This window comes from Arvicola amphibius, chromosome 8 (genome assembly GCF_903992535.2).
Source record: "Arvicola amphibius chromosome 8, mArvAmp1.2, whole genome shotgun sequence".
In the NCBI taxonomy this organism is placed as follows: domain Eukaryota; kingdom Metazoa; phylum Chordata; class Mammalia; order Rodentia; family Cricetidae; genus Arvicola; species Arvicola amphibius.
In genome coordinates, this window is record NC_052054.1 from 26,856,987 (window position 1) to 26,881,852 (window position 24,866).

Below are 24,866 nucleotides of genomic sequence, written 5' to 3' on the forward strand. Positions count from 1 at the left end.
ACTGCAGACAGGCTTTAGGGGAGTGCCTACTTATTTGTGCTAACTACATTAGTTCTTCATCTTTTATTTTTCTTTCACATTTTAAAAAATTAGGACTTGAGGTGCCGACGAGAAGGTTCAGCAGTGAAGAACATGTACAGCTTTTCTAAGAGGATCTGAGTTCAGTTTCCATCACCCACATGAGGTAGCTCACAACTGACTGCAATTCCAGCTTCAAGGGATCCATCACCTTCTCCTGCCTCCACCAGCACTGTACGCATATACATCCCCTACATACTTGTAATTTTAAAAATGACAAAATAAATTTTAAAATATGTAACATAAAATACCTAAGACAGGTATAGTTTAACAAATAATTTTAAAGCAAACATCTATTATAACCATTTCTAAGTTAAGAAAAAATAGAATGCCAGCTAAAATGTAGAAGTACCTATTCTTGCTGTCTAAGAGAAGTCTGCTTCAAATGGAAAGTGCGTAGGCCACTTGTGTAACCCAGTCCTGACATGTAGATACCAGGCATATAGGATTTGAGTTTGTCTCTTAGTTGGTTAAGTTTCCTTTTTTTATTTCATCTATAAATTTCTCTTTAGTATATTTGCATGAGAATAAAATGAACTTCAGTATGTAAAGAATCTCAAAGTATTTTAGTTCAGTTTGGTGGCACACAGATATCACTTAGCAGAACACAGGCCTCTTTCTGAAAGGGTTGTCAGGTTTTAGTTAGGGCTTTCCATGAATTCTCTACTCTCAGCATGCACTATGGGAGAGGGAGGAGAGAGGAGTAGAACAAGGAACGATGTAAGATGACAGGGAAAGCCACAGACACGATGCTGTGGTTCTTTATCATCCACACAGGTATGATGCATTTGTCCCCATTCCCCAGCAGCCTCTGGAGAGCTGGGAGGAACCTGTCAGCCCTATGGTCAGCAGTCCCTCACATTCAGTAGACAGACAAACCAAAACCCTGAGAAGGGATATCCAATCTGCAGACCTATTGTGATGTCAGACCGCTTGGGCATCCTGAGGAAACTTGTTCTTTTGGTGTGTCTTTAGCCAGCTGCCAATTTCCTGCAAGTTCACGGGGACAGGACTCACCCTGGGAGTTTAATGGTCCAAGGCAGATTTGGTTTCTTGAGGCAGTTCCTTGAAGCGATTTTGATGAGCTCATTGTGGCCCAAGGTAGCCTCACCGTTGTTGCTAGAATCTTCTCTTCACTCACCCCGATGTCCTTAACATTCAAATTAGTGCAAGAAAAACAGAGAAGCACTGTGTGATGTCAGGTGTGACCTGCACATCTTAATGACATTTGGCCCTTGTTTTTAGGGTTATATCAGGCTCTAATGCCTCAATGGACTTAACATATATGAAGTATATGTTCTGAGGGAAAATGATAAAAGCTTGGAACTAATAGGTAAATGACTTACCACTTGTAGCTGGTATTCTGGCTAGCTTCTGGCTTTCTGCAGAATATTGATATTTTCAAGAAAGCAGGGTATTGCTAGCTAAAGAAAAGGTATGTCGAATTCTTAGGCGCAAGTAATATTAAATGACGTGTATTTATATATTATTCAAAATCACTTTCTAATTGTTATTTTGAGATAGGGTCAATACAGCCTAGCCTGGTCCTGGACTCACTATGTAGTCTAGACTAGTCTCAAAGTCATAGTGAATCTCCTGTCTCAGCCTCCAGAGTGCTGGGATTTCAAGCACACAGTACCCTGACTGGCTCCCATATTCTAATTTAAGCAAAAATAACTATACAGTTGGGGCAGAGGCTAACGATGGCCTCTGACAAGAGGTGACCACAGAATGTTAGTCAGAAAAAGCCACAGGACAGAGGCGTGCGATCCAGTTGTCTTATTTCTTTCAACCGTAACAGCACTGGGTTAGAGTCTTGCTCCACAGTCAGAAAGCGTTCCAGAAACTGAGATGGGGGGTGGGCAGAGTTCTGATCTCAGAGTTGATCTTGAGAATCTTATCTTAATTTTGTTCCTGGCTTCTGGAAAACAGCTTATGGTTTTAACTCCGTTTCTTCCTAAGCTCCAAAATTCCGATCGGCCTCAGCTCTGGAAGGGGGACATACGTGCAGATTATTGCCAAAGAGACATACTAACTGCTGCTGAGCCTAAGCCCTGACAAATCAGGGTGTTTAAAATCAAGTTTCTGTTGCTATAGATTTTTTTTCTTTCTCTAGGCAAGTCTGGCAAGTGAGTCACTGAGCTGGATCTTGTACCAGAGCCCGAGATGAGTAACTCCTGTTTTCTTCCAGCCGCTTCCAGCCAGCCAGAGAGATAAGACTGTATGAGTAACTGGTACAAGGTTGACGACGGCCAGTATTATTGAGCCTCACCCTACCCTTGGGTGTAGGCTTTACAACATAAACTCAAATCATTCCTCTGCTTAATTCGAAATTCTTTTCTAGCTTCCGTTCAGGTCTTTGAGACCACAGTCTGTGTGAAGTGACCCCTGTGTCCTGTACCCAATCACCCTGTCTCTTTCACAGGACCTCTAACCCTCCTTGTAAGGTCTTTATAATTTTACAAGGAAGTTTGATAAAGTTCTTTACCTAGAATGCTCTCTTGCTCTCCCCGCCCTCCCCCCCCACCGTGTGTTCCCATCCACTCTTTGCCCTTCTGAACCATGGCCTCTCATACCTGGCTGCCTCCCTCTCTTTGATAGTCCCGTGGGCGTCTGAATCTCCAAAGAGCTCTTTTGGACTTCCCAGTGACGCTTTTTAACTCTTCCTCCTGTTCCCACAGAACCTTATAGCGCTCTACTCAAATAGCCTTAAACCAGCAGTGTAATTATGTTTCCACATTTATTCACCTTCTAAAGCAAGACTTTTAGTAGCTAGACTTTGTCCTGTGTATCCCCAGCCCACAGTCTAGCACACGCACGCACACGGGACTAGAAATGCTCCTTCATTTGTATAAGTCCCAGTCCCCTACAACTTCAGAGAGCTGCGTCAAAGCTAATGAACAATTGTGAGACTGTGTTAGGAACAAGAGAGAGAATGAAGGGCTGGCGGTGGGGCTCAATTTACCCTGGAAGCCTAATTGTTTTATATCTACAGAGGTCTGCAGCAGCAGAAGGTGTAAGAGAGTAATTGGGGAAGGAGAAAGTCACCAGGATAGGGCGGTCACCCTGGTGCTTATAGACCGCCCGTTGAATCGGTCACTAGGAAGTCATTGGTGACCTTTGAAAGAGCAGTTAAGAGGCAGTGAATCAGCGAGCAGTGTGTAGCACCAGAGGTGTGACCCTGTCATTTTAGGGAATTGGAGAAGCATGGGCTGAGTTGGAGCCAGAAATCACGTGGTTCCCTAAGAGAGGCTCTGGAGGCTTGCTGGAAACGTGGCTCCACTGCATTGTTAGCCCTTTGGTGAGAAAGATGACTTCAGCTGATAATCTTGTGCCCAGTGCTTGTCAGTTTAGTTAGGCTGACTTTTCAAAGAGCATCGGTCACACAACTGAAGCCATTCCTCCTTTTTTAATGTGTCCGGCGTTCAATAGGCTTGGAGTGTTCATCATTAGGGGAAAATGCTCGGAACGGGGCCTTAAATCCCTTTTTAAGAAATACAGAGGAACAAAAACAGAAATATGAGATTAAGAGAGTGTTAATTATGAAAACAGCAGTCTGGTTAATGTATCTTGTTGGACTTGATGTCTTCCAGCAACTACTTCATACACAATGATGTCGATGAGTGCTTTCCTTGGTGTAACCTGGGAGGGGTACGTCAGGGGCTGGGAAAGTGAAGCATCCTTGCTTTGCAGAGCTCTTTCAGATAGATAAAGAGGACACCCTTCTCCCATTTTAATGGGAGTTACTAACACACAAAAGGCAGACCAGGAGTACAGACCTTCAGATGATCCGGGCTTTAACAAAGCGCCATGGATTGTTTGAACAAAGGCTTTTTGTTTTGTTTTTGTGTCCACAGCCAGTCTGCTGTCTCAGCAATTCTATTTTCACTGCTGATAAAGTAACTCGAGTGGCCTCTGTGTTCAATCCCTGTGGTAGGAAAATGCTACTCTGAAGGTCCCTAGATAAGGGCCGCCATGGCTCCCCGTCCAGCCGAGGCTCTGCTGTTGGCCGAGAATCTCTGCGGGCTGCCTGTATTGAGTGACCTGGCTGGTTTCCTCAGCTGCCTAGGTGCCTGTCCCGATTCTAACGTGAGGGGAGATGGCCCGCACTGTGCCTTCTCTGGTTGTGCTTGGCTAGGACGCCAGCCTTTCACACACTCAACGTTCGTCATGGGCACCAGCCAGAAACCCTTCCCCCCTCATTCCAGTCAGATTCCGCTCTGCAAGCCTACTTAAATTAATTTGGGAATATGGAGAGAAGAGGTTGTAGAAGTTGGATTTCTGTGACAGCAAATGACATTTTAATAGTAATGCTTTTGATGGTGTGTGTTTTAAAAAAAAAGCCGAGGATTAGTGGCTTGGGTACTGGTATTTACTTACTAAGACCCCTCACCCACCTCATTAATTATAAAGAGATATTAATCAAAATGGCTTTTCAAAGCTCCTTTATTGCCACATATTTTTCTCATATATGGAATCTGGATTTAAAATTACATATGGATATATATGCATGTGCATACTCAAGTATATATGTATACAATTATTTGTATGCCTGAAATTGCCTGTGGTGTTTAATGTCAATGAGGGTGATATTGGTCCCAGCACACAAAATAAACAGTGTGTGCGAACACATTAGTCAGCAGATTTACTTCCATTTGACGGTTGAGCTGATGATCAAGAAGCAGTGTGTTCTCTCTCTGTGACCTCTACCTTCCCTGTCTTAGTCTGCATTTTGGTGAATGAGCTGTATGAACTGAAATGAGAAATCACTTGGAATTGGGTAAAAATATGTTTAGCTTGTCTCCCTTAGCAGGAAAACCCATCTATTTGAATGGTGTCATTCTGTCATCTTCTCCTCTCCTATTCTATTCTTCCCCAAAACTGACTCGAGTGCTTTCTCTGGAAATTTGGTGTTCCTGGGACATCTATCTGTTCTGGCGGGTCAGATAGTTTCTGGGAATTACCCATGATGCACCTAGCTTTGTAATTTTAGCATCTGGGTGGTTAGTGTGTTGGGTTTTCCCCACTGACAAAATACACGAAGTAGAAGACTTTATGGGAATGGGGTTGGGGGTATTTTAGCCCAGCATTTCAGAGGGTTCAGTTCTTGGCTGGATAATTGAATTTTTTTTCTAGGCAAGTAGTAAGGCTGAGAATTTTGGTGACAGGGCAGGCTGCTTACCACACAGTTTGGAAAAGCGGGGAGAAAGAACAAGACTAGGAAACAAGCTGTGCCCTTCAAAGGGAGGTCTCTAGTGACCTGCCTCCTTCCGTCAGGCCCCATCTTTCATAATTTCTGCCTCCTAAACTGTCCATTCAGCTATGAACCCATCAATGGATTAGTAACCTATTAAGAGCCCCCACGAGCCTGCCACTTTCTTAAAGCCCCACTTTCGAACCCTGTCTAGGGACCAGTCCTTCAACACATGAGTCCCTGGGGACATTTCATTTCCAAGCTATAACAGTTCTCCTGGAATAGTTCTTTGGGTAGACATCCTGACTAGGCATTGAATGTCATCACCTCACCCCGCTTACTCATTCTCTACCCTTTTCTTACTCTGAGCTTTGAAAGGTCTCATCTACTGGGTGCTCATTCAGTTCTTTATTGCTCCTCATCCCAACCTATGCCCTTACCGCGCCTCCCATGCGAAGTGTCCTTACACACTGACGGCTTAGACTATCAACTAGGAAGGCCATACGCCTTAGGTAAACTAAGGCAGAAAGTGTGGCCCAGGATAATATGTAATGAATGATGGGGCCAGCACTTCTGTTGGGGTTGCATTCATCACCCTTTTAAGGGTACACTACTAAGTGAATACAGGAAATCTTTCATTTGGTAACACACTGAATACCTACCGTGCACCTACACCGAGAGTGAGTTCACTTAGCACTTGGAGATCTTTGGGAGACTTTGATATTTCCATTTAGAACATGGAAAAACTGGAACTCAAGTTCGCACCATCGGACCCGTTAAAGGGCTTGCTGTATTTAACCATGTTGAAAGTTCGTGTTGAAAATTTAGGGGAAGCAGCTTTCAGGCACGGGATGGTAATAGCCTACAGGAAGCTGCCTCTGCGTTTGGAGGTAAACTGATATACCAAATACAAGTTAAGACCACCAAACATTTTAAGGATGTCTTGACATGTAAAACATCTTTGTAAATTGAAAGAATTAAAGCTTTTCCTGAAACAAAACAGGAGATAAAAGTAGATACCAGATAGAACATTCCTCCTCCATCCCAGTTCTGTAGCCTGTCAGCCAGATTCAGTTTCATAATGTCTTCTTGCTAAGGTACTGCCTACTGAGAGGCTTAATGAAGTTAAGCTCACCCTCTGTCCTTTTGGGACTTTTAAAAATGGTGTGTGTGTGTGTGTGTGTGTACACACGCGTGCATTTGCACACATACACATCTTGGACATGGACAATCTTGCCACCTTCTCACCCTTTAAAATAATCTCTTACATTGAAATATGCATGAAGTCTCCAATTACAAAAATTCTGTTGTCCTCTTGGCCGGGGAGTGGGAGGAGTCCCTGCTTGATGCCTCCTTCAAGTAGAGAAGACCTCATTGACTTTTGTCCTCCCCTAAGTAGTGCCATAGTAGCCACCTTTAATTTTGTAGAGCGTTAGCTGCCTCTGAGCCTCGCTCTTGTGTGGTGGCCTTGGGCTAGCAGCATGAGCATCTCCCAGGGGATGGCTAGAAACGAATGTTCTTGGGCCCTGCTCCCGACCTACTAAGCACTGGGAATAGACCCGACAATGCCTTAATGAGCCCACTTGGGGATTCTGAGGTACCTTAATCTGGAGAAATACTGTCCAAGTTAGAGGAATTTAATTAAACAGCTGAGTTTTTAGTGTCTTGAAGATTAGAACAAAACCCGCTATCCTGTGGCAGTGACTTGGAAGCCTCGGCTTTTGCGTCTCTGCCTGATTACTTGGTTTCCCCTTAAGTTAGCATGGCCTCAGATGTAGAAGGACATTTAGAGGTTTACTATGAAATGGGTCAAGGCATTGTGGGGGTGGGCTGTCGCACAGAAATGACTTGAGTTCCAGTCTCTAGCACATAGGAAAGCAGTCAGACTCAGGGTTACATACCTGTAATCCCAGTATTGGGGAGGCAGAGAACAGGACCCCGAGCCTTTTTGATAAGCCATGCTGGCCAAATGGCTTTAGTGGAAGATTTGTCTCAAAATTTTAAGGTGGAGAAGTGATTGAGGAAGGCACTTGTCAGCTTGCAGCAGCCCCCATGTGCACATGTACCTACATATAAATGTAGATACATGCACGTGTGTTCATGTACACACACAGAGAGAGAGAGACAGAGAGAGAGACCGAGAGAGACAGAGAGACAGAGAGAGACAGAGAATATCTGTCAACAGAATCACAGACCACATGGTGTGACTTCCCTTCCACCTTTTCTACTGAAACAAAACTCTGGCCAACTCTCCTCCCCTCTTCAGACAATGTAAGACTCATTCCTGTCCAGAGCGCCCTCCCCACTTGACACTTGGGCCAGAGTTGCCTTCTCTTGGATTGCCCAGACTTTCTTCACCTAATACTAAGGAGATCTTACTCTGTCAGCTGGGACACCAGGAACAGACCTCCCTCACTTTTTAAAACTCACCAAAGGACATGGGCAAGACTGTTAAAACCATGCGTTTTTCCTTGTCCTTTGTGTTTGATGCTGCTTTGGATGCTGAGGATCTATGAAATGATGCTTGGGGGGAAACTGGTCTCCGCGCTGAGTGCGCTTGCATTGCAGGATAACTCTGACTTGAGTACTTGGAACTCAGCAATGAGCTTGGATGCCGCTGTTGAGTGTGTCTGTATAATTGCATACCAACTCTGACTTAAAGCTGAGGAGAAGAAGAATCATTAGTCCCACAGTAAACAGAAAGGGTATGCTCATCTGAATTCTTAGCATTTAGTATTTCTGTCATTATCTAGAAAACAAACACCTATGGACGAGATTCATATTAAGTTGGCTAAATGAGTGAGTCGCTTGGAAAATGCTGGCGCATCTATAGACTCTTAATTATCTTCAAGTTTGTTGATGCTCGGAGACAATTTAAATAAATTGAAGTAAACTGCTTTAAAGGATTTTTTGGAAAATCCAAATGTGTTTTTGGCAAATTCGTTATCTGTAAGTGGCATATGGATTCAGTTAGATTCCTTCTCTTTTACAATCTCGTCAAACCCAACAAATTAATGAAGTGAGAGGTCAATTTAAAAATGCCTTTTGAGGTGATTTTTTTGAATACTTACAAGGCGTGATATGTAAGTGCAGTCAGTTTTTCCTTTGTGCTTCGCTAAAAGCACAAAAGTAAATTGTCTTAGCTATATCAAACCTGGCACAGCGCTGGGCTGGGATTCATTTTTTTTTTACTAGACATAAATGCCTGTAGCCTACGCATTCTCAGTTCTCCTGGCCCGAGATGAAGATGTGCTGGCCCTAGACCGTGCCATCCTAAATCTGGTAGAAAATAAGTGGGATAGAGATATAGAAGCTGGACTACGAGAGACATTGCATCTGGATTTCCTAAGATAGGAGATGGATAAAATGCACACCCACCCTGATTTAAGTCACACACAGTTATTTTAAACACAAACCAAGTAATGAGAGCAAAGGGCTTTCTGGTTTTTAAAAATGCCAGGTGTTATTGGCCTTAAAGCTCAGCGATCTGAAAACAATGAGCATTTTAGCTGCTGGCTTCTGGTAGGGCATCTCCACCGAAGCGGCGTGTGATGGCCATCATCCTTGCAATTAACTCTGGAGCTGGAGTTCACCCAAAGTTTTATGACCTTGAGTTCTAGTAAGAGGGTTATGAAAGATTTAATACTATTAAAGAGAAACCATACTCAGATGTTAAAATGTGGCATGTCTAGAACCCTGTGCTGCTGTGGAATCTAGGCTGGTGCTTTTGGCCCAAGCCTCTCCCAACTCCCCAAGGAAGGTGTCCATCCTCATAAACTGTCCCTGCTCCACTGGCCTGGGAACGGTAAGTTAGGAAACTTCCTGGGTCCTTTTGGCCTTTTGTTTGCAAGTTCTTCTTTCATTATCCCTTTGTCTCTCTCACATGGTTTAGGGTGTGTGTGTGTGTGTGTGTGTGTGTGCGTGTGTGTGTGCGTGTGTGTGTCAAAAGGCATACATTGAACCATTGTACCATGTGGGGCACAGTAGGACCTAAGAAGGCACGAGCTATGGCTTCTTCCTTTGAATCCCCTAAAGCCTAGAAGGGAGGGGAGATGAATATTAACAAAGATGGAGGTGACTGCAGTGGCCTGGGAGTAGAAGGCAACTGTCCCAGGAAATAAGTCCCGAAGGTAGAGTCACCGCTGCGATTCTGACAGATTCACCATAGCACGGGATGGGGAGGGGGCTGGAGTCACGAGACATGGTTCTGTACAACTGAGGATTTGAGAACGACCTCAGAATGGCAGATGACATTTTGCTCTTCACTCTGAAGGCTGGGACGCCCAAGATCTGATAAGGTGCTCTTGCTATTCAAGAGATACAAGGACAGGGAAAGGGTACCCATCCCTGCTGCCTTATTCCTTTCCGGGATAATGGCATTTGTCTGTGAGAGTGGAGCCTTCATAACCAAAGCATCCATGCATCTCTTAAAGTTCCCACTTCTGGAACCATCAGGGCAGCAGTTAAATCCCAGCATGTTTGGTGGGAGCATCTAAGCCATCGCAGAGGTTCAGGGAGAAATGAGAATGATGTAATCTCCCATCCTAAGCAGTGCAGTTATGCATGTTATTACTCCCAGGAGAAAAAAAGGAGCTCTGAGGCCACAACACCTGGGTTCCATTGGTGGTCCCACCATGCGCGGCACAACAGATTACATTTTTGTCTCCTTAAGTTTTCCTGTGTACAATGTGACTATTCTAGTCCGCATGTCTTAGAGACATGAAGAGTAATTGACTTTATGTGTAGTGAGAGATCTTAGGGCAGTGACACAGGAAGCTTTTAAAGTGGGTGTACCTAACACATGGCAGTTACTGTTACGACTTTTGTGAGTTTTCACACCAACCCTTTCCTTTCTGAAGAATCGCTTTTCTTGGGACCTGCAGATGTTACATTAGCAGGGTTACACAGCCACTGAGTAGTTAGGTGGGTGCCTGTCGTGCCCAGTTCTTGTGAAGTGTCTTTCCATGTTATTGTCAAGAATCTACCTCTTGACACAGATTTCTCGAAAAATCTTTCTTCATTTACTCCTTGTCTTGGCATCCCCTGGCTTATCCTTTTCTAATACTTCAAGGTTGTTGTGACAATTTATCATAAAACCGGGAGGCTTAGAACAAAAGAAATGTTTTATCGCGAAGGTCTAGGGACAGAAAGTTCAAAATTAAACTGGTGGCAAAGGCTTGCTCCTTCCATCCTCTCTGGGAAACCTTCCTTGCCCCTTCCAGTTCCTGGTGGCCCCAGCCAGCTCCTGTAGCTCTGCCTGTAGCTTCACATGGCTGCTTTCCCTGTGTATTCAGAGGGCCCTCCTGTCTCTTTACCTCTTCCTCTAAGGACGTAAGCCATATTTCACTAGATTCCATTCTGACAACCTTATTTTAACCTGGTTCTACCAGGACAGATTTCATTTCCAAGTATGGACATGGGTATACAGGCTGAAGACTTCTCTATATTTTTTGAGTTGACACAGTTCAGTGCATAAATTGTATTTTTAGACCAGAGGACCTCTATTTTTCTCTTCTTTGCTTTGATAAGTTTCCATATATTTTGTGGGTACCTGACTGACACTCTTCTAGAATAAAACCACTCAATCAAAATTGATTAGATGTATAATCATTTTTATAAGTTTGGAAGTTATGGCGGTTTGGATTTGGATGATTTAGCCCTATTTTGGACTTAGGGGTGTTAGAAAGGTTCCAGCCATCGACAGGGGAGAGGACTCCCCTGAAAGTGTCATGCATTCTTAGGGAAAGAAGTGCTCCCAGCTTCGTGGTATTTTGGTGAAGGTGTAGCTAAAATTGGTAAAAAAAAAAAAAAATCATGAAATCTTAATAATTTTACAGCCAGTCAAGCCAATCTAGCTATGCAGTTACCTGCTGACTTTCAGTAATGAATCAGAGCAGGTATGATTTACGGGAGAAGTCTAACAGCATTGGTATTGGGGAGAATTGTTTAGCACACACTCCTTATAGTGGGCTCTGTGGAAGTTCTTGTACCCCAGAGTCTAACACAGTGCCTGAGCAGAGAGAAGAGGAAAGTCTTTGTTAAATTAATGTATATTAATGGAGCTCTAATGTTGCTGTTCAACAGATTGGAATCTGCATCCCTATGAGACCCAGGGGCTGCCCCTAGCTCTCACATAGAGTAAGCTACATGTTAAGTCTGTCTGGATTCTAGACAGTTACTTGACGGCTCTAACGGTCTTCATAATAATCAGTCCCCCTTTATAGAAACAGAAAGGTTGATTTTCGTTGAAGTTGCGGATTGCTTTTCAGAAGTCTCTCTGCCTCATTTTAGAACTGAAATACCACGGTGAGAGATGAAGTAACAAAAATCTGGAAACTACCATCAATGCCATTATTCCTCTATTCGGTAGACTCTTCTGAGCTGTTCTGGAATATTATCATTTCCCTAACTTTCTTGAAATTAGAACTAACTGTCTGGCTTGTTTTACTCAACAACATTGGAGTTGATGGAGTGCAGTTGGTTTTTTTACTCTTTGCTCTTTTGGGGGACCTGCCACCCTGCTCCCAAATAAACACACGGAGACTTAGTCTTACTTATAAATGTTTTCCTTAACTTGGCTTATTTCTAGCAAGCTTTCCCTTTCTTTCTTTCTTTCTTTCTTTCTTTCTTTCTTTCTTTCTTTCTTTCTTCCTTCCTTCCTTCCTTCCTTCCCCTCTCTCTCTCTCTCTCTCTCTCTCTCTCTCTCTCTCTCTCTCTTTCTTTCTTTCTTTCTTTCTGTTTCTTTTCTTTTTTGTTGTTGTTGTTGTTGAGATAGGGTTTCTTTGTGGCTTTGGAGCCTGTCATGGAAAACACTCTGTAGATCAGGCTGGTCTCAGACTCACAGAGGTCTGCCTATCTCTGCCTCCAGAGTGCTGGGATTGAAGGCATGCACCACCACTGCCTGGCCTAGCCAGCTTTTCTTAAATTACCCTGTCTACCTTTTGCCTCTGGGCTTTTACCGTTCTCTGTTTCTGTATCTTTTCTTTCCTTCTTATTCCGCCTCTAGCTGGGTAGCTGCCTCCCAGAATCCTCTTCTTCTTTTCTAGCCCCCCCTTCTCTTTTTCTCCCCCTATTTATTCTCTCTGCCTGGCAGCCCTCTCCTGCCTAGCTATTGGCTGTTCAGCTCTCTATTAGACCAAGCAAGTGTTTTAAACAGGCACAGTAACACAGCTTCCCAGAGTTAAAGAAATGCAACATAGAACAATACAACACATCTTTGCATCATTGAAACAAATGTTCCATAGCATAAACAAATGTAACTCATCTTAAAGTAATATTCAACTAATAACAATGGAGCTCCTATAACTTCCAGGCAGAAGAGCCAGTGTGAGCAACACCAGGTTCTCACTGCAAGTCCCAGGTGAGCTGACCTCTGCCTGCCCTTAGGTAGAGATGGTGACCAGACCCACTGCCAGCTCTGACTGTGTGAGGAGAGTGTTACTACCTTCTGCCACTGAGATTTTGAAGTGTGTTAAGCCACTGAGAGTCTAGGACTATCTGTAGCTGCTGTGCATTCTAGTTCATTGTGACTGCTCAAGTAAATTTAGAAGCAGTAACACAGAAAGAGGGAACTGGGTAAGAGTGACCAGAGAGAAATGAATTTTGAAAATAGCTCTCGGAAACTTATCATAATAGATTGTTTTCAGATTTTATGTGGTGTGTGTGTGTGTGTGTGTGTGTGTGCGCGTGCGTGCGTGCACGCGTGTGCATAAATGTTTGTGCAGGTACATGTAAAAATAAAAGATTGACATCAGGTATCTTCAGTCCTTCTCCAACTTGTGTGTGTGTTGTGTGTGTGCACTGTGTATGTACAAAGGGAGGCCAGACATGGATATCAGACATCTTCCTTTACTGAGATCTACCTGAATTCTTTGAGACAAGATCTCTCACTGAACCTGGAGCTAATCATGCATGGCCACACCTGTCTTCATGTGTGTTCTAGGAATCTAAATACAGATCTTGTGTGGAAAGAGTTCTTACCCCCTGAGCCATCTTCCCAGCCCCTCTACCTTATTTTTTTGAGAGTCTCACATTGAACCTGGAGCTCCCTGACTTGCCAAATGGCTGGCTGGCCAGCAAGCACTCGACACCTCCTGTCTGTCTCCTCCGTACTGGGCTTGCAGGTGTGTGTGCTGTGCTGTGCCCAGCGTTGTACTGGGCTTGCAGGTGTGTGTGCTGTGCCCAGCATTGTACTGGGCTTGCAGGTGTGTGTGCTGTGCTGTGCCCACAGTTTTGTATTTATGCTGGGGATGCATGCTCAGGTTATGCCTCCTTCTTGCAGTAGATTCTCTTGTCATTTCTAAGGTAAATTCTTGAGTTGTTTAGTCGTCTGTCTTGTTTAGGATTCTTTCCTTCTGTGTTTAAAAGTCTGGCTTACTGGAAATGTTTGCACATGTTCCTTACGCTAAAGAACTTGTTTTTCTTCATAAAAGGAAGGAGGAGAAATTTCATAATTGGGAAAGCAGAGGCCTCAACAGTGGTACTTATTCAAGCAGTCCTTTGAGAACATTAACTTAGTTTTAGCCTTCATTTCTATTTCAAGAGTGTGTGCTAAAGATGGGTCTGCTCCTATGTTCAGGGCTTGTTTCTGTCTTGCAGTTGCTGGTAAAACCTGGCTGTGAATTATGGGCTGTCTTGCAGTTAAGTTACTCTCGTTGTGTTTGAAGGGTCTTTGTTTATTCATGGTGGTTTGGTCCACTCGCATCTCATATAGCAAACGATACATTCAGTCGTAATGAACAGAGCCATGGTTTTAGAAGCCAAGATCTACTGCAAGCTGATAACAGAAATTCTCCTAAATTTCTCTTAGGGTTGGAATAAGTAACACTAGAGTTTTGTGAGTTTACTTTATTTCAGAAATTGCATCAGAGAGAGAGAAAAAAAGATCATCTGCCGATTCCTAAACCTACACTAGTGTTTGTTGGACCTCAGTGTCCACATTTCTCCGAGATGAACGTCATGGTAGGAAAAGCACGCTCTGTCTTCCTCACTGGGTGATGGGAGCACCACAACTAGGTGTACAGAACTCATGGTTGCCAAACTCCCATGATTCTTAGTGTTTTGGAGGTTGTTCTGAAGTACTTGGGCTTTTAAGATTTAGCATGTGTCAATCATTTTAGCCGAGTTTAGTATTCTTAGGCATTTCTCCCAAGCTAAGAACTAAGGTCACTTAGAATTGGGCTAGCCCACGAGTCCCTACTTCCAAAGGAAAGCAATCTTATATTTCAAATACAGTCTTGCATGTTATCGATACAGAAACAAAATTTAAAGTATCTTCATTTGTTTGGTTTTGTTTGTTTTGAGGCATGGTCTGTCTTGGTTAGCCCAGGTTGGCCTTGAACTTCTGTCCTCCTGGCTTCCACCTCCCGAATGCCAGGATTACTGGTGTGTACCACCATACCAGTTCATGCTCTTCACCTGCTTACCTAGTGTGTCCAGAAACAATGATGGCGAACAAGAGTTTCGTTTAAAGGCTTCGGTGTCTGTCTTCATTTTCCTTTCCTTGTCGGGTTTTTGAAAAGCCTGCTTTGCAGAGGTGTGTAGCTGTAGATGGTCATAATTTGTGGTGGCTGGGCTTGTCTTACAAGATTTGCCCAGACCTTAGAAGACTCAGTGGTACAGCTATGGTTAGGATGGTCCATTTCTAGGGCCATGGCAAAGTGAATCTAGCAACACATTACACGCCGAACCCACTGGGTTGTGCTAAGCTATGGCGTGTAAAACTTTTGAACTGACTGTTACCGCTTTTAGCCCTCCCTTAGGGTAAGTATTTAAAGAAAACCAAATCAAATATTCAAGAGTCCCAGAAATCTCCAGAGAATACCAATTGAAAGATACCCTTCGTGTTTCCTACAGCATCACCTCAGTAGACTAAGGCTATAAACCATTTGTATTTGTCTCAGAGTAATTGATAACTGTTGGGGAGCTGTGAAAATATTTCTCCGCCTAAAGGGCTAGATTGCATGAGTGAATTTTCATCTATCCACTCATGATAAATAAATATATAAATAAATCTAATTTTAAAAACAGTTTGGCTTCTGGAAGCTTCAGGTGCTCGAAGACTGTGCTTTAGAAAGTGTTATGAATACTTGCCAGCCCGTAAGTGGCTGAAGCCGTTCCTTCGCTATCTCATGGTGCTTGTCTTCCAGCTACCTTGACATTTTCAGAGAGCTTAGTGACTGTTGTCAGGGACTTTTCTTTTTTTTTCCTTTTCAAGTCTGATATATAGTTCTGAATTAGAAGCTTCCTCCATCCATTCCCCTTGCAAGAAAGAAGAAAGAGGACTTTTATTTTCTGTTCATAAACAACAACAAAAACCTCATGATTTTACCTCTTCCTGAAGTGAGTGTCCTTCTCTAAGTGAAGGTCTGTGTAGGTTCTGTGTTAACACAGGAACTACGGAGAGGCCTTAGTTTGGTTCTGGGCCTTTAGGTGTATGGTTTTTAAAAGCTCTGTAAAGAGAAAACTTTTAGAAAAGCACCTTTTTTTTGCTGCCTTTGAAGTTGAAGGGAATTACACTACACTCCTCTTGCCTAGCAAATGCCCCCTTAATGGGTCTGGCTAATAACTGGGAAGGCTCCTGGTGAATTGAGAAGCCATTGGTGCCTTCCTCACACGCTAGCCCAGATAATGAGAGTTCTTGTATTGGTGTCCCTTGTGACCCCAGCCTGTGACCCCAGCCTCTTGCCCATCTAGACACATGGACCTATCAATCTCCATGCTGCTACCAGGCATTCCTCTGTGGACTGGCAGATATCTGGGGCTAGCACGTCACTTCTAATGAAATCCCACACAGCAAATTTGATATCAAAATTAAATTGCAGGCCGAGTGATACAGCACCTGTTTAGCATTTTCAGGGCTGTGAGTCTCATTTCCAGGACCCTGTGCTCTCCTGCCTCCTCCCCCTGCCCCACCCCATCTTTCTGGAAAGCGATAGTGTCACAGTCGTTAGATGGTCTCTCATGTCACCTGTGCTAAGTTCTGGAAACAAGCGTGGCTTGGCCGTCACTTGTGTTTGGGGTTTGGAAAAGCTGTTATAATATAATCAGTAGTTCTGTGGCAAATATAGTACAGTAGCAAAGGCCCTGGGGTGACATTCTGATTCACTCCTTCCTTGCCTAGCATACTGACCATGTGCTTTAATTATGCTAACCTTCAATTTCCTGGGAACAGAGTTGCTGACAAGTGTTTACTGCGTAGGGTCGTGGTGCGCTCAGAAGACCCACTTAAAGTGCATTGACGCGCCATTTCGTGCCTTAATAACCCTTAATCATTTATAGCATTATTTTGAAATTCTATTTTGCGTAGGAAAATATTACTGGAAAAGTTAAATAACGTGGACTTTCAGAAATTCTGGTTTCTAATGGCTTCTTGCCCTTGCTGCCCGTTCTTTCTGCAGAATGTGACAAGCTGAGGCGGGATGGATGCCGAAGTTCTCAGTACTATTCTCAGGGACCCACCTTTGCAGCCAGCTCCAGCCCGTGCGATGATGATTATCAAGATGAGGACCTGGAAACAGAGCGGAAGGTGAGGCTAGCGTCTGCACGGGCACCTGCAGCATAGGCCGCTGCAGCACGGGCCCCCGCAGCACGGGTGTCTGCATTGCACCTGCAGCACGGGCCCCTTCAGCATGGGCCCCTGCAGCACATGCAGTTGCAGCGCGGGCCTCTGCGTTGCACCCTGTAGCAAGGCACCTGCAAGAACACACCCTGAATGGCCTGTCAGCTTCCCAATAGTCTGACTGTTTGACAGTCCTGCCCCTGGAACCGTCCTCAGAGGACTAAGCATGCAAACTTGTGCCACAGAGGCATAAACCATATATTCAAACCCATAGCAAACATAGAAAAAAACCCTGTTTCAAAAGTGCTATGTTGGAATAGGCCGGGTGGGGAAGTAATGCCTCTACTTAGTTTTGTTACAGTGGCCAGTTCACTTGGTGACTCTGTGTACCTTTGGGTTCCTTTTCCTCATGCTGCCTCTTGCCACACACACACAAGTGACATCAGAGAGTATGCTCCCTCGGTTCTAAATACATATGAGAGAACTGAAGTGTGTGGAGATTTTTATTTTCAGTGTCTCATTTTCATTGTAGTATGTGATGTGGACAGACAGTGGAATTATTTAAAGTAAGGGGGTTGGGTTTGGCTTAGAAAGCTCTTTCTGAAGATTTATTGTTTTACTTTATGGGCACGTGTGAGGTTAGCGTGTATGTCAGTGCACAGCATGCTGTTGCCTCAGAGGCCAGAAGAGGGCGTCAGATCTCATTGCCTTCTTTCCCACCTGGATAGTGTGTGTGTGTGTGTGTGTGTGTGTGTGTGTGTGTGTGTGTGTGTGTGTTTCCTAAAGGGTATGTTGACATGTTAGGCTAGTCTTTTTGCTAAGGCATACAAAAATGGTTGCTTACTATTATATAATGGGACAAACAGGTATTTCAAAGTTGATCTGTTCTTGAATATCAAAAACTCTTATTCTTCTTTATTGGCACAAGTAGGGAAAATGAAAAGCAGAGGTGACGTGTACAGTGAGATTTGTGTATATCCAGGGAGACCGCAGCCTTCCACTGATCCCCACAGGAGGAAAAGCCAATGGTGGGCCCAGAAATAGCGCCTAGAAATGAGCCAGAAATGGTGTCTGGGAGTGGCACGGTTGTATAAGCTATGAGTATCCAAGCGTAAAGGGTCCCTGGCAGCAACTTGGTTTATCTTGGCAACTCTTCAAGATTCTAATAGAATGGAGACCTGATTCCTAAATTCTTACTGGCTGCTTACTCACCCTGACAACACAGGGAGATTTGCTTGCACTGTCTCCCCTGGAGCAGGAACCAGAAAGTGCGGCCACAGACGGAGCTCTTGAAGCCTACATGTTCTTTCTTTTCTTTCCTTTTTAAAAAGTTTAATATTTATCTGTTGTTGCATGTGCTGGTGTGTGTGATGGTGTGATGGTTTGTGTGCTATGGTGTGTGCGTGTAGATGCACACATGTGAAGGTCAGAGACAAGCTTTGGGGGGTCCTCTTCTTCTGCCGTAAGTTCCACCTTTGGTCATCATGCTGGCACAGTAAGCTCCTGACCTGCGGAACTTTCTCATGTTCTTTCTTAGCAAATGGATCATAGGCTCCCTGACGTGTGTGGTAGAAGAGCTGCTCTCTAAGAACTTCGGACGCTCCCTCTGGGTCACAGACGTGGACAGTATCTCTACCACAGCCTTCCTACATTTGAGCTCCCAGGAAAGCACACAGCCATTGTAAAATCTTCCTTCTTTGCTTCTACAAAGTTTAGTTAGTTTTGTAATTGGAAAAAAAATCCATGTTAATGCTTGTTCATTGGCTTGAAATCCTTGGAATACGCTGTTACTGACGTTTAAAAGGAACTGTTCTTGTCTTTCTGTATACACTAGGTGTTAGCAAGTTTTGGTTGTTCGGTCTGAATTTTATCTCAGTTTATTAAGCAGTTCGCTTCAGGTCTGAGGAAATAGCTTGGAGGTAGAACACTTGCCAGTGACCAATGTCTCCCCCACAAGAGAGATCATAATACATGTGTTTCAGAATAAAATAAATACCAAGTTGTCTTGTATTATAAAATGTGTTAGTGTCAGCTAGATACACATTAATTCAGTCTCAATAAACCATGCCGTCTTAGTTCCCTTTCTTATTTCGGAGACAGCAGCACCTGGCGAAAGAGACTCAAGGGAGGAAGGGTGTATTGCGGGTTCTGCCCACCATTGTAGGGAGGTTGGATGACAAGAACTTGAAGCAGCTGGTGACATCACGTCCACAGCTGAGGGCAATGAACGAATACCTTCAACCGAGGGCAATGAATGAATACCTTCGTGCTAGTGCTCAGCTTGCCTTTTTCACTCTCTTACAATCCCCTGTCCAGGGAATGGCACCACCCACAGAGGGTGGGTCTTCCCATGAGTCAGTAAAATCCCTCGTAGACAAGCTCACAGGCCAGCCTAGGCTAGACAACCCCTCATGGAGACTCTATTCCCGGGTCCTTCTAGATTGTCTAGATTTAGTTAACAACTCAAACTAACCATGCCACCAACAAATTCAACCTCCTTTTCCTTCTTTCCATGTTTTAAAAATTATTTTCTTTTAGGTTAGGGTACAGAGTAATGGGTTTCATCTTGTTATCATCATAGACAGCTGCCGTTATACCATTTTCCCATTTGTTCAGCCTCCAGCTCCTCCCTTCCCATCTACTGTTTGGTTCTCTTTCTTCCCTCCCTTAGTTCACTCTTTAGTTTTCTTATTATCCTGCTTCTTCTCTTCTTTGCTTCCCTTCCTTCTTCCTTCCCTCCTTACACCCTTGCCTTTGGGCTAAGTCTTTCCATGTTGTATTAACTCTGGTAACTTCTAGATTCTGGTCAGCACAAAAATACTTACTTGGGGCCAATGAGATGGTTCAGCCAGTGAAGGTGCCTGCCACCAAGTTTGATGACCTGAGCTCAAGCCCTAGAACCGAAAGAGAGAACAGAGTCCCACAAGTTCTTCTCTGGCTTATACAGACACACACACACACACACACACACACACACACACACACACACACACACACTTTTGAACATAACTAACATTTTTTTTCAATCACTCATTTGCACCTCAGTATTATATACCCAGTCTGGTGCTCTTAGAGCACCTAGGTATTTGGCATTTTAGTAATATTTGGAAGAGAAAGTCTTCTGACCTGAGCTGTTGCATCAGGGAAGAGGTAACTGTGGAATTAGACCCAGGAAGTGTTGAAGAAGCAGTGAGTCACAGTTCCCTTATTATTAGGGGTGCAATTTCAGGATTCCTCTCTGCTGCACTGTTTCTGTAGCTCTTTCTCCAGCCATGCAAGGCTTTCATGTCCCTACTAAGCAGGTTGAAAGTGGAATAAGATTGATTTTTTTTGAATAGACAGTTCATTCACTTATAGCAAATGTTTTATGAGGTAGCTCAATACGCCAAGCGTTGTTCCACATCCTAAGGCTCCTTCCTGCTATTGAAGGAATAACAGCAGTGAACAGTTGGCATAATGTAGTAAGTACCAGTGGTGATGAGATCATGAGGATAAAGAAAGCAACGTCTAGGATCCTTCTAGAGCAGCAAGGCTGCCGTATTAGATGGAGGCATCCACCAAGGATGCAGAGCTTGGGGTGAAATGTAAGAACACCCACCCCCAATATCCCGGGAAGACCCCTCTAAGGAGGAGAGACAGTAAGTCTGGAGACTGTAGCGTGGTTCCTGTGGGAACAGCTGGAGAGAGGGCAGGGGGAGAGAAGTGATGGGGACCGTGGGAGAGGCAGCCAGTGACCTCAGACTGATTGATTCTGGGCGAGATGAGAAGTCACTGGGTGAGTGGAGCAAGGAAGTAATGTGCTCTGGATTGCCAATTAATGTAGTTTATGAAGATGAGCTCGTAGCGAGTTGACTGATGCGAAGAGACCAGACAGTAGGCGACTGCAGTAATCCAGGGAATAAAACATGCGTGGGGACAGGGACAGAGGTGGCAGTGGCAGAGGCTCAAAGCGTGTCCTGTGGAAATTGCTGAAGTCAAAGTAATTGAGCATGAGTCTGTATTTTTTTTTCATCTTGATCCTTCGAGATGCTCATTAGGAATTTATCATTGTTTCTCGTTATTATAAGAGTCTAGCCCATTGGCCCCACCCTTTCCACGCCTGCGCTTCTCTGTCCCTGGTTTCTACCATGTGGCCCATCACCATAGCCCCTTCTTCGTGTGTTCTTTCAGCTGTGCTGGTGTTTCTTCTTCTGTCACATGACCAGCGAAATCTCTCTCTCTCTCTCTCTCTCTCTCTCTCTCTCTCTCTCTCTCTCTCTCTCACACACACACACACACACACACACACACACACACACACACACACACACACACACCGGGTTTGACCCAATCTTCTTCCTGCTTTCTAGTCTAATTAGCGCAACAGGGCTAGAGAGAAGCACCAGGGCACGTTAGTTGCACTGCTAGCAGATGACCCTAAGCCAACTCTAGCATGCTAACTCATCCACTTCTGCTGCTGCTCTCTCAAGTTATATGTCATACCTTCTCATGTCTCCAAACCCTGGACTCCCATGGCTGGTGTAGCCTCTGGAAAACCAAGGCAATCAGAAAGTAGCTTTTCCCTCAAAACTTGCACCTGTTCCTATATACACTCACCTGTCCTGCCACCGCGATGGATAAACAGTTGCTAGTCCTTTTCTCTCCCATTGTATCCCAAGTGCCCAGTTTTTGGCATGCAATAGGCACTCGGTGTCTTCCAAATGGAACAAATAAGGCCAACCTCTAGAGAACGTTAGATGTGCAGTTTGCCCCATCCTCTTTGGGCTGATGGCATATCTCTTGCTTGCACCATAACCATCATTAGATGAACACCCCGAACTTCCTTTCATCTTGAAGGAAACTTCCTTTAATCTTTCATCTCCTTCCAATTCCACCAGGTTTTCCGTTCCTCTTTATTTCTCCAAAGAACTGTCTAGACTTGCTGTCTCGACTACATGTCTTCAGAGTTTCCCTTGAAGCCCTCCAAACCCTCCACCCTTAGCTCACCACTGAAACTACCCTCGTGCCCAGTAGGCACTTTTGGGGTTCCACACCAGTGCCTCTCAGAATGCGTCTTCTCCTGTCAGCAGCGTTTGACATCATTTGTGAATTTTCTTGGAGTATTTACTAAACACCACATTCCTTCCTGGTTCCCCTGTCCCTCATTTGTGTGACTTCCTAGTCCTGACTTCTTTTCTTCTGTCTTTCTAAACTGATACAGTAGGCTCAAATATGTGCTTCTATTCCTCTGTAACAGATTCATGCCTTGGGCGATCTCAGTGAATCCCCTTAGTTCTAAATCTCATGTGTGGAAGTTTTCTAAAATTCTATTTAAAAAAAAAAAAAGGCAGAATCTCACACTGTAGCCAGGTTGACCTGGCACTTATAATGTAGCTTGACCCTACTGCCTCAGTCTCTGAATACTGCTATTACAGATGTGGGTTCTCTTGCCCAGCTTTAAATATCAATTTCTTGCCTGAACATAAACATTTATCTATCTGTTGACTATCCATCTTCCCTTACCATAGATTTATCCAAGTCCAAGTATGTGGTTCTCAGAACCCTCTTAAAAACACACCAAAGGAAACTCAGTCACGATAGCTTTTTCCATCTCGGTGAACCCACACCATCCTACCAGGATTCTCAGCTAGAAACATCAGGCACATCTGATTATTTTGTCTACCACTGCCAGAAAACTCTGTGGGATTACTAATTCTTAAACTGCCTTTAAAAACATCTCAAATTTTTTAAAACCGAGCAGTGGTAGTGCATGCCTTTAATCCCAGCACTCGGGTGGCAGAGGCAGGCAGATCTGTGTGAGTTCGAGGCCAGCCTAGTTCCAGGACAGGCTCCAAAGCTACAGAGGAACCCTGTCTCAAAAAATCAAAACAAATAAGCAAATAAATAAAACCCCTCAAATGCGGGCATCCTGCAAAAGCGTAGGTCGGCATGTGGTCCATGAGAGCAGGTATACGGCAGGTGAGAGGTGAGCTGGTGAGGACAGCTCAGGTTTGAGCTGGGCAGTTCTCTGTGTACCGAGCTGGCTTGCAGTAGGAACAGAAACAATGGGGAGAGAATCAAGGAGTTTGACTTGTTGCATGGATAGTCGGAAATCATTCACATTTGATTTTATAATTTACGTGATATATCACATCTGACCCCAGAAAAGAGGGAATGTTTTTACAGGCCTGTCTTATGGACAGGGTGGGCTCTGTGGCTTGAAATTGTTCCTGATCAAAAGGAAAAGCTCAGTTCTTTTTTTTTAAGATTTATTTATTTTTATTCCATGTGTGGGAGTGTTTTGCTTGCATGTATGTATGTGCATCATGTGTGTGCGCGCGTGCGCGTTTATGTGGGTGCAGTGTCTACAGAAGCCAGAAGGGGTGCTGAATCCTTTAGAACTGGAGTTTCCACCATCTGTGAACTGCCATGTGGGTTTTGGCACCTAAACCCAGGTCCTCTGCAAGAGCAGTAAGGACTCTTAATGGCTGAGCCATCTCTCCAGCTCCAAGTTCAGTTCTTCTTAACAGATTAGTTTAACACAAAGCCAACTCTTGCCAGAGACTGTAGCAAGCAGATTGACTGGCCAGTCAATGATGAATGTCAGCTTTATGATGAAGGTCAGCTTTATCAATCATAAATCATTAGGAAACACGACCAGAAGCTCATTAAAAGACAGGTACTCCACAGTTGACTGTGGTTTATGTTAATGACGATGTATGGATTTAGATAAAGTATGGCAATTGACTATTAATACGGAATATATTAATAAATCTTGAGATAAAAGTCATGTAATTCAAATAGTAGATACGGACAAGATATTTAATACAATTTAACAACCATTCCCAATAAAACCCCAAAATGGAGTGAGGGTCAGCAGGATGGCTGAAGAGGGTAAAGTGCCTCCCGTGCCAAACTGATGACCTGAATTCTATCCCTCAAACCCAAGATAAAAGGAGGGAGAGAACCCAATCCTAGATGTTTTCCTCTGGCCTCGCCGTGCACGCTGTGGTATGTATGCAGGTCCCATCAGAATGAGGTGTAAGAGAAGGATGCTCACTGCCAAGGTCACTCCTTAACCCTGAAGGGGATGAACTGTCCAGCACAGTTAGAAAAGCCGTACTCCAGCAGCATTGTCTCTCAGTGGTTGAGTGCTTTCTAGGCACTTCTGTGAGATCCTGAGTCCAATTCCGTGCACTGCCAAACAAACAAACAAACAAACAAACAAACAAACAAACGTCATATCCCACATAAGAAACAAGCACAAAGGTTTGAGGTTATATTACTACTCTTGGCACATTTTAAGTATGTGTACTTGTTAAATTTAGAAAAAAAATGCAAATTCTAAGCAGTGTAAATAATGCAGTGCAGTGATTTAGGAAGCTATCAAGTTAATATGCAGAAATCAGTAGCTTCCATATCTACAGTCAGGGTAAGAGGAGCCAAAGGTAACTTTAGTCGGGAGTGTATGCTGTCTGTACAAGTAAGCTTTAGAATAGTATGAAAGCGCAGAAATATGAGGTGAGGAAATGTTCTCAGAGTAGAGAGCTCAGTGCGCAAACGCTGTCATTTCTTCCAGAGTTGATCTGCTAAGTTAACTCTATAGGGAAGTGGATTTGCTCTGTTCTGTCTTGGGGCTATTGGAACAGGACCATGGGGAGGCTGGGCCCAGGCTTTGGTAGCTGGGGCGACTGGAAAACAGAAGAGCAGCAAGAAGGGAAGCTGCCCGTGAAGACTTGTAAGCAGTCGGGAATCTTGCAGTGTGGGCCCTGGATGCATGGGCCAGCAGTACTTGATACCAAAACCAGAATATAGTTAGAAACGGACTAGGTCTTCACTGGGTGTCGTAGATCATGCTTCACATCAGATTGAGTCCTGTGAACATAGACGGCTCTCGATTTCCTATCTCTCTTCTCTCATGTTAAGTCCTGTGAACAAAGATGGAGCTCTGCGTCCTATCTCTGTACTCATGTTAAGGTCAAGGCTGCAGGTTCAGTTCTTACAATGTTTAAAAAACAAAAGAAAACACTTCATTCTCAAAGAGTGCCAACAACT

General features: G+C 44.1%; 1 protein-coding gene across 3 annotated transcripts in view; it reads left to right on the forward strand.

Moving 5' to 3' along the window:
- Nhsl1 (NHS like 1) overlaps positions 1–24,866 on the forward strand; it is a 225,617-nt gene that overhangs the window by 171,391 nt on the left and 29,360 nt on the right. For all 3 annotated transcript variants that reach the window (XM_038340300.1, XM_038340301.1, XM_038340302.1), the window contains exon 3: positions 16,672–16,799. In XM_038340300.1, the coding sequence (XP_038196228.1) occupies positions 16,672–16,799 (128 nt within the window). The remainder of the gene's footprint in view (positions 1–16,671; positions 16,800–24,866) is intronic.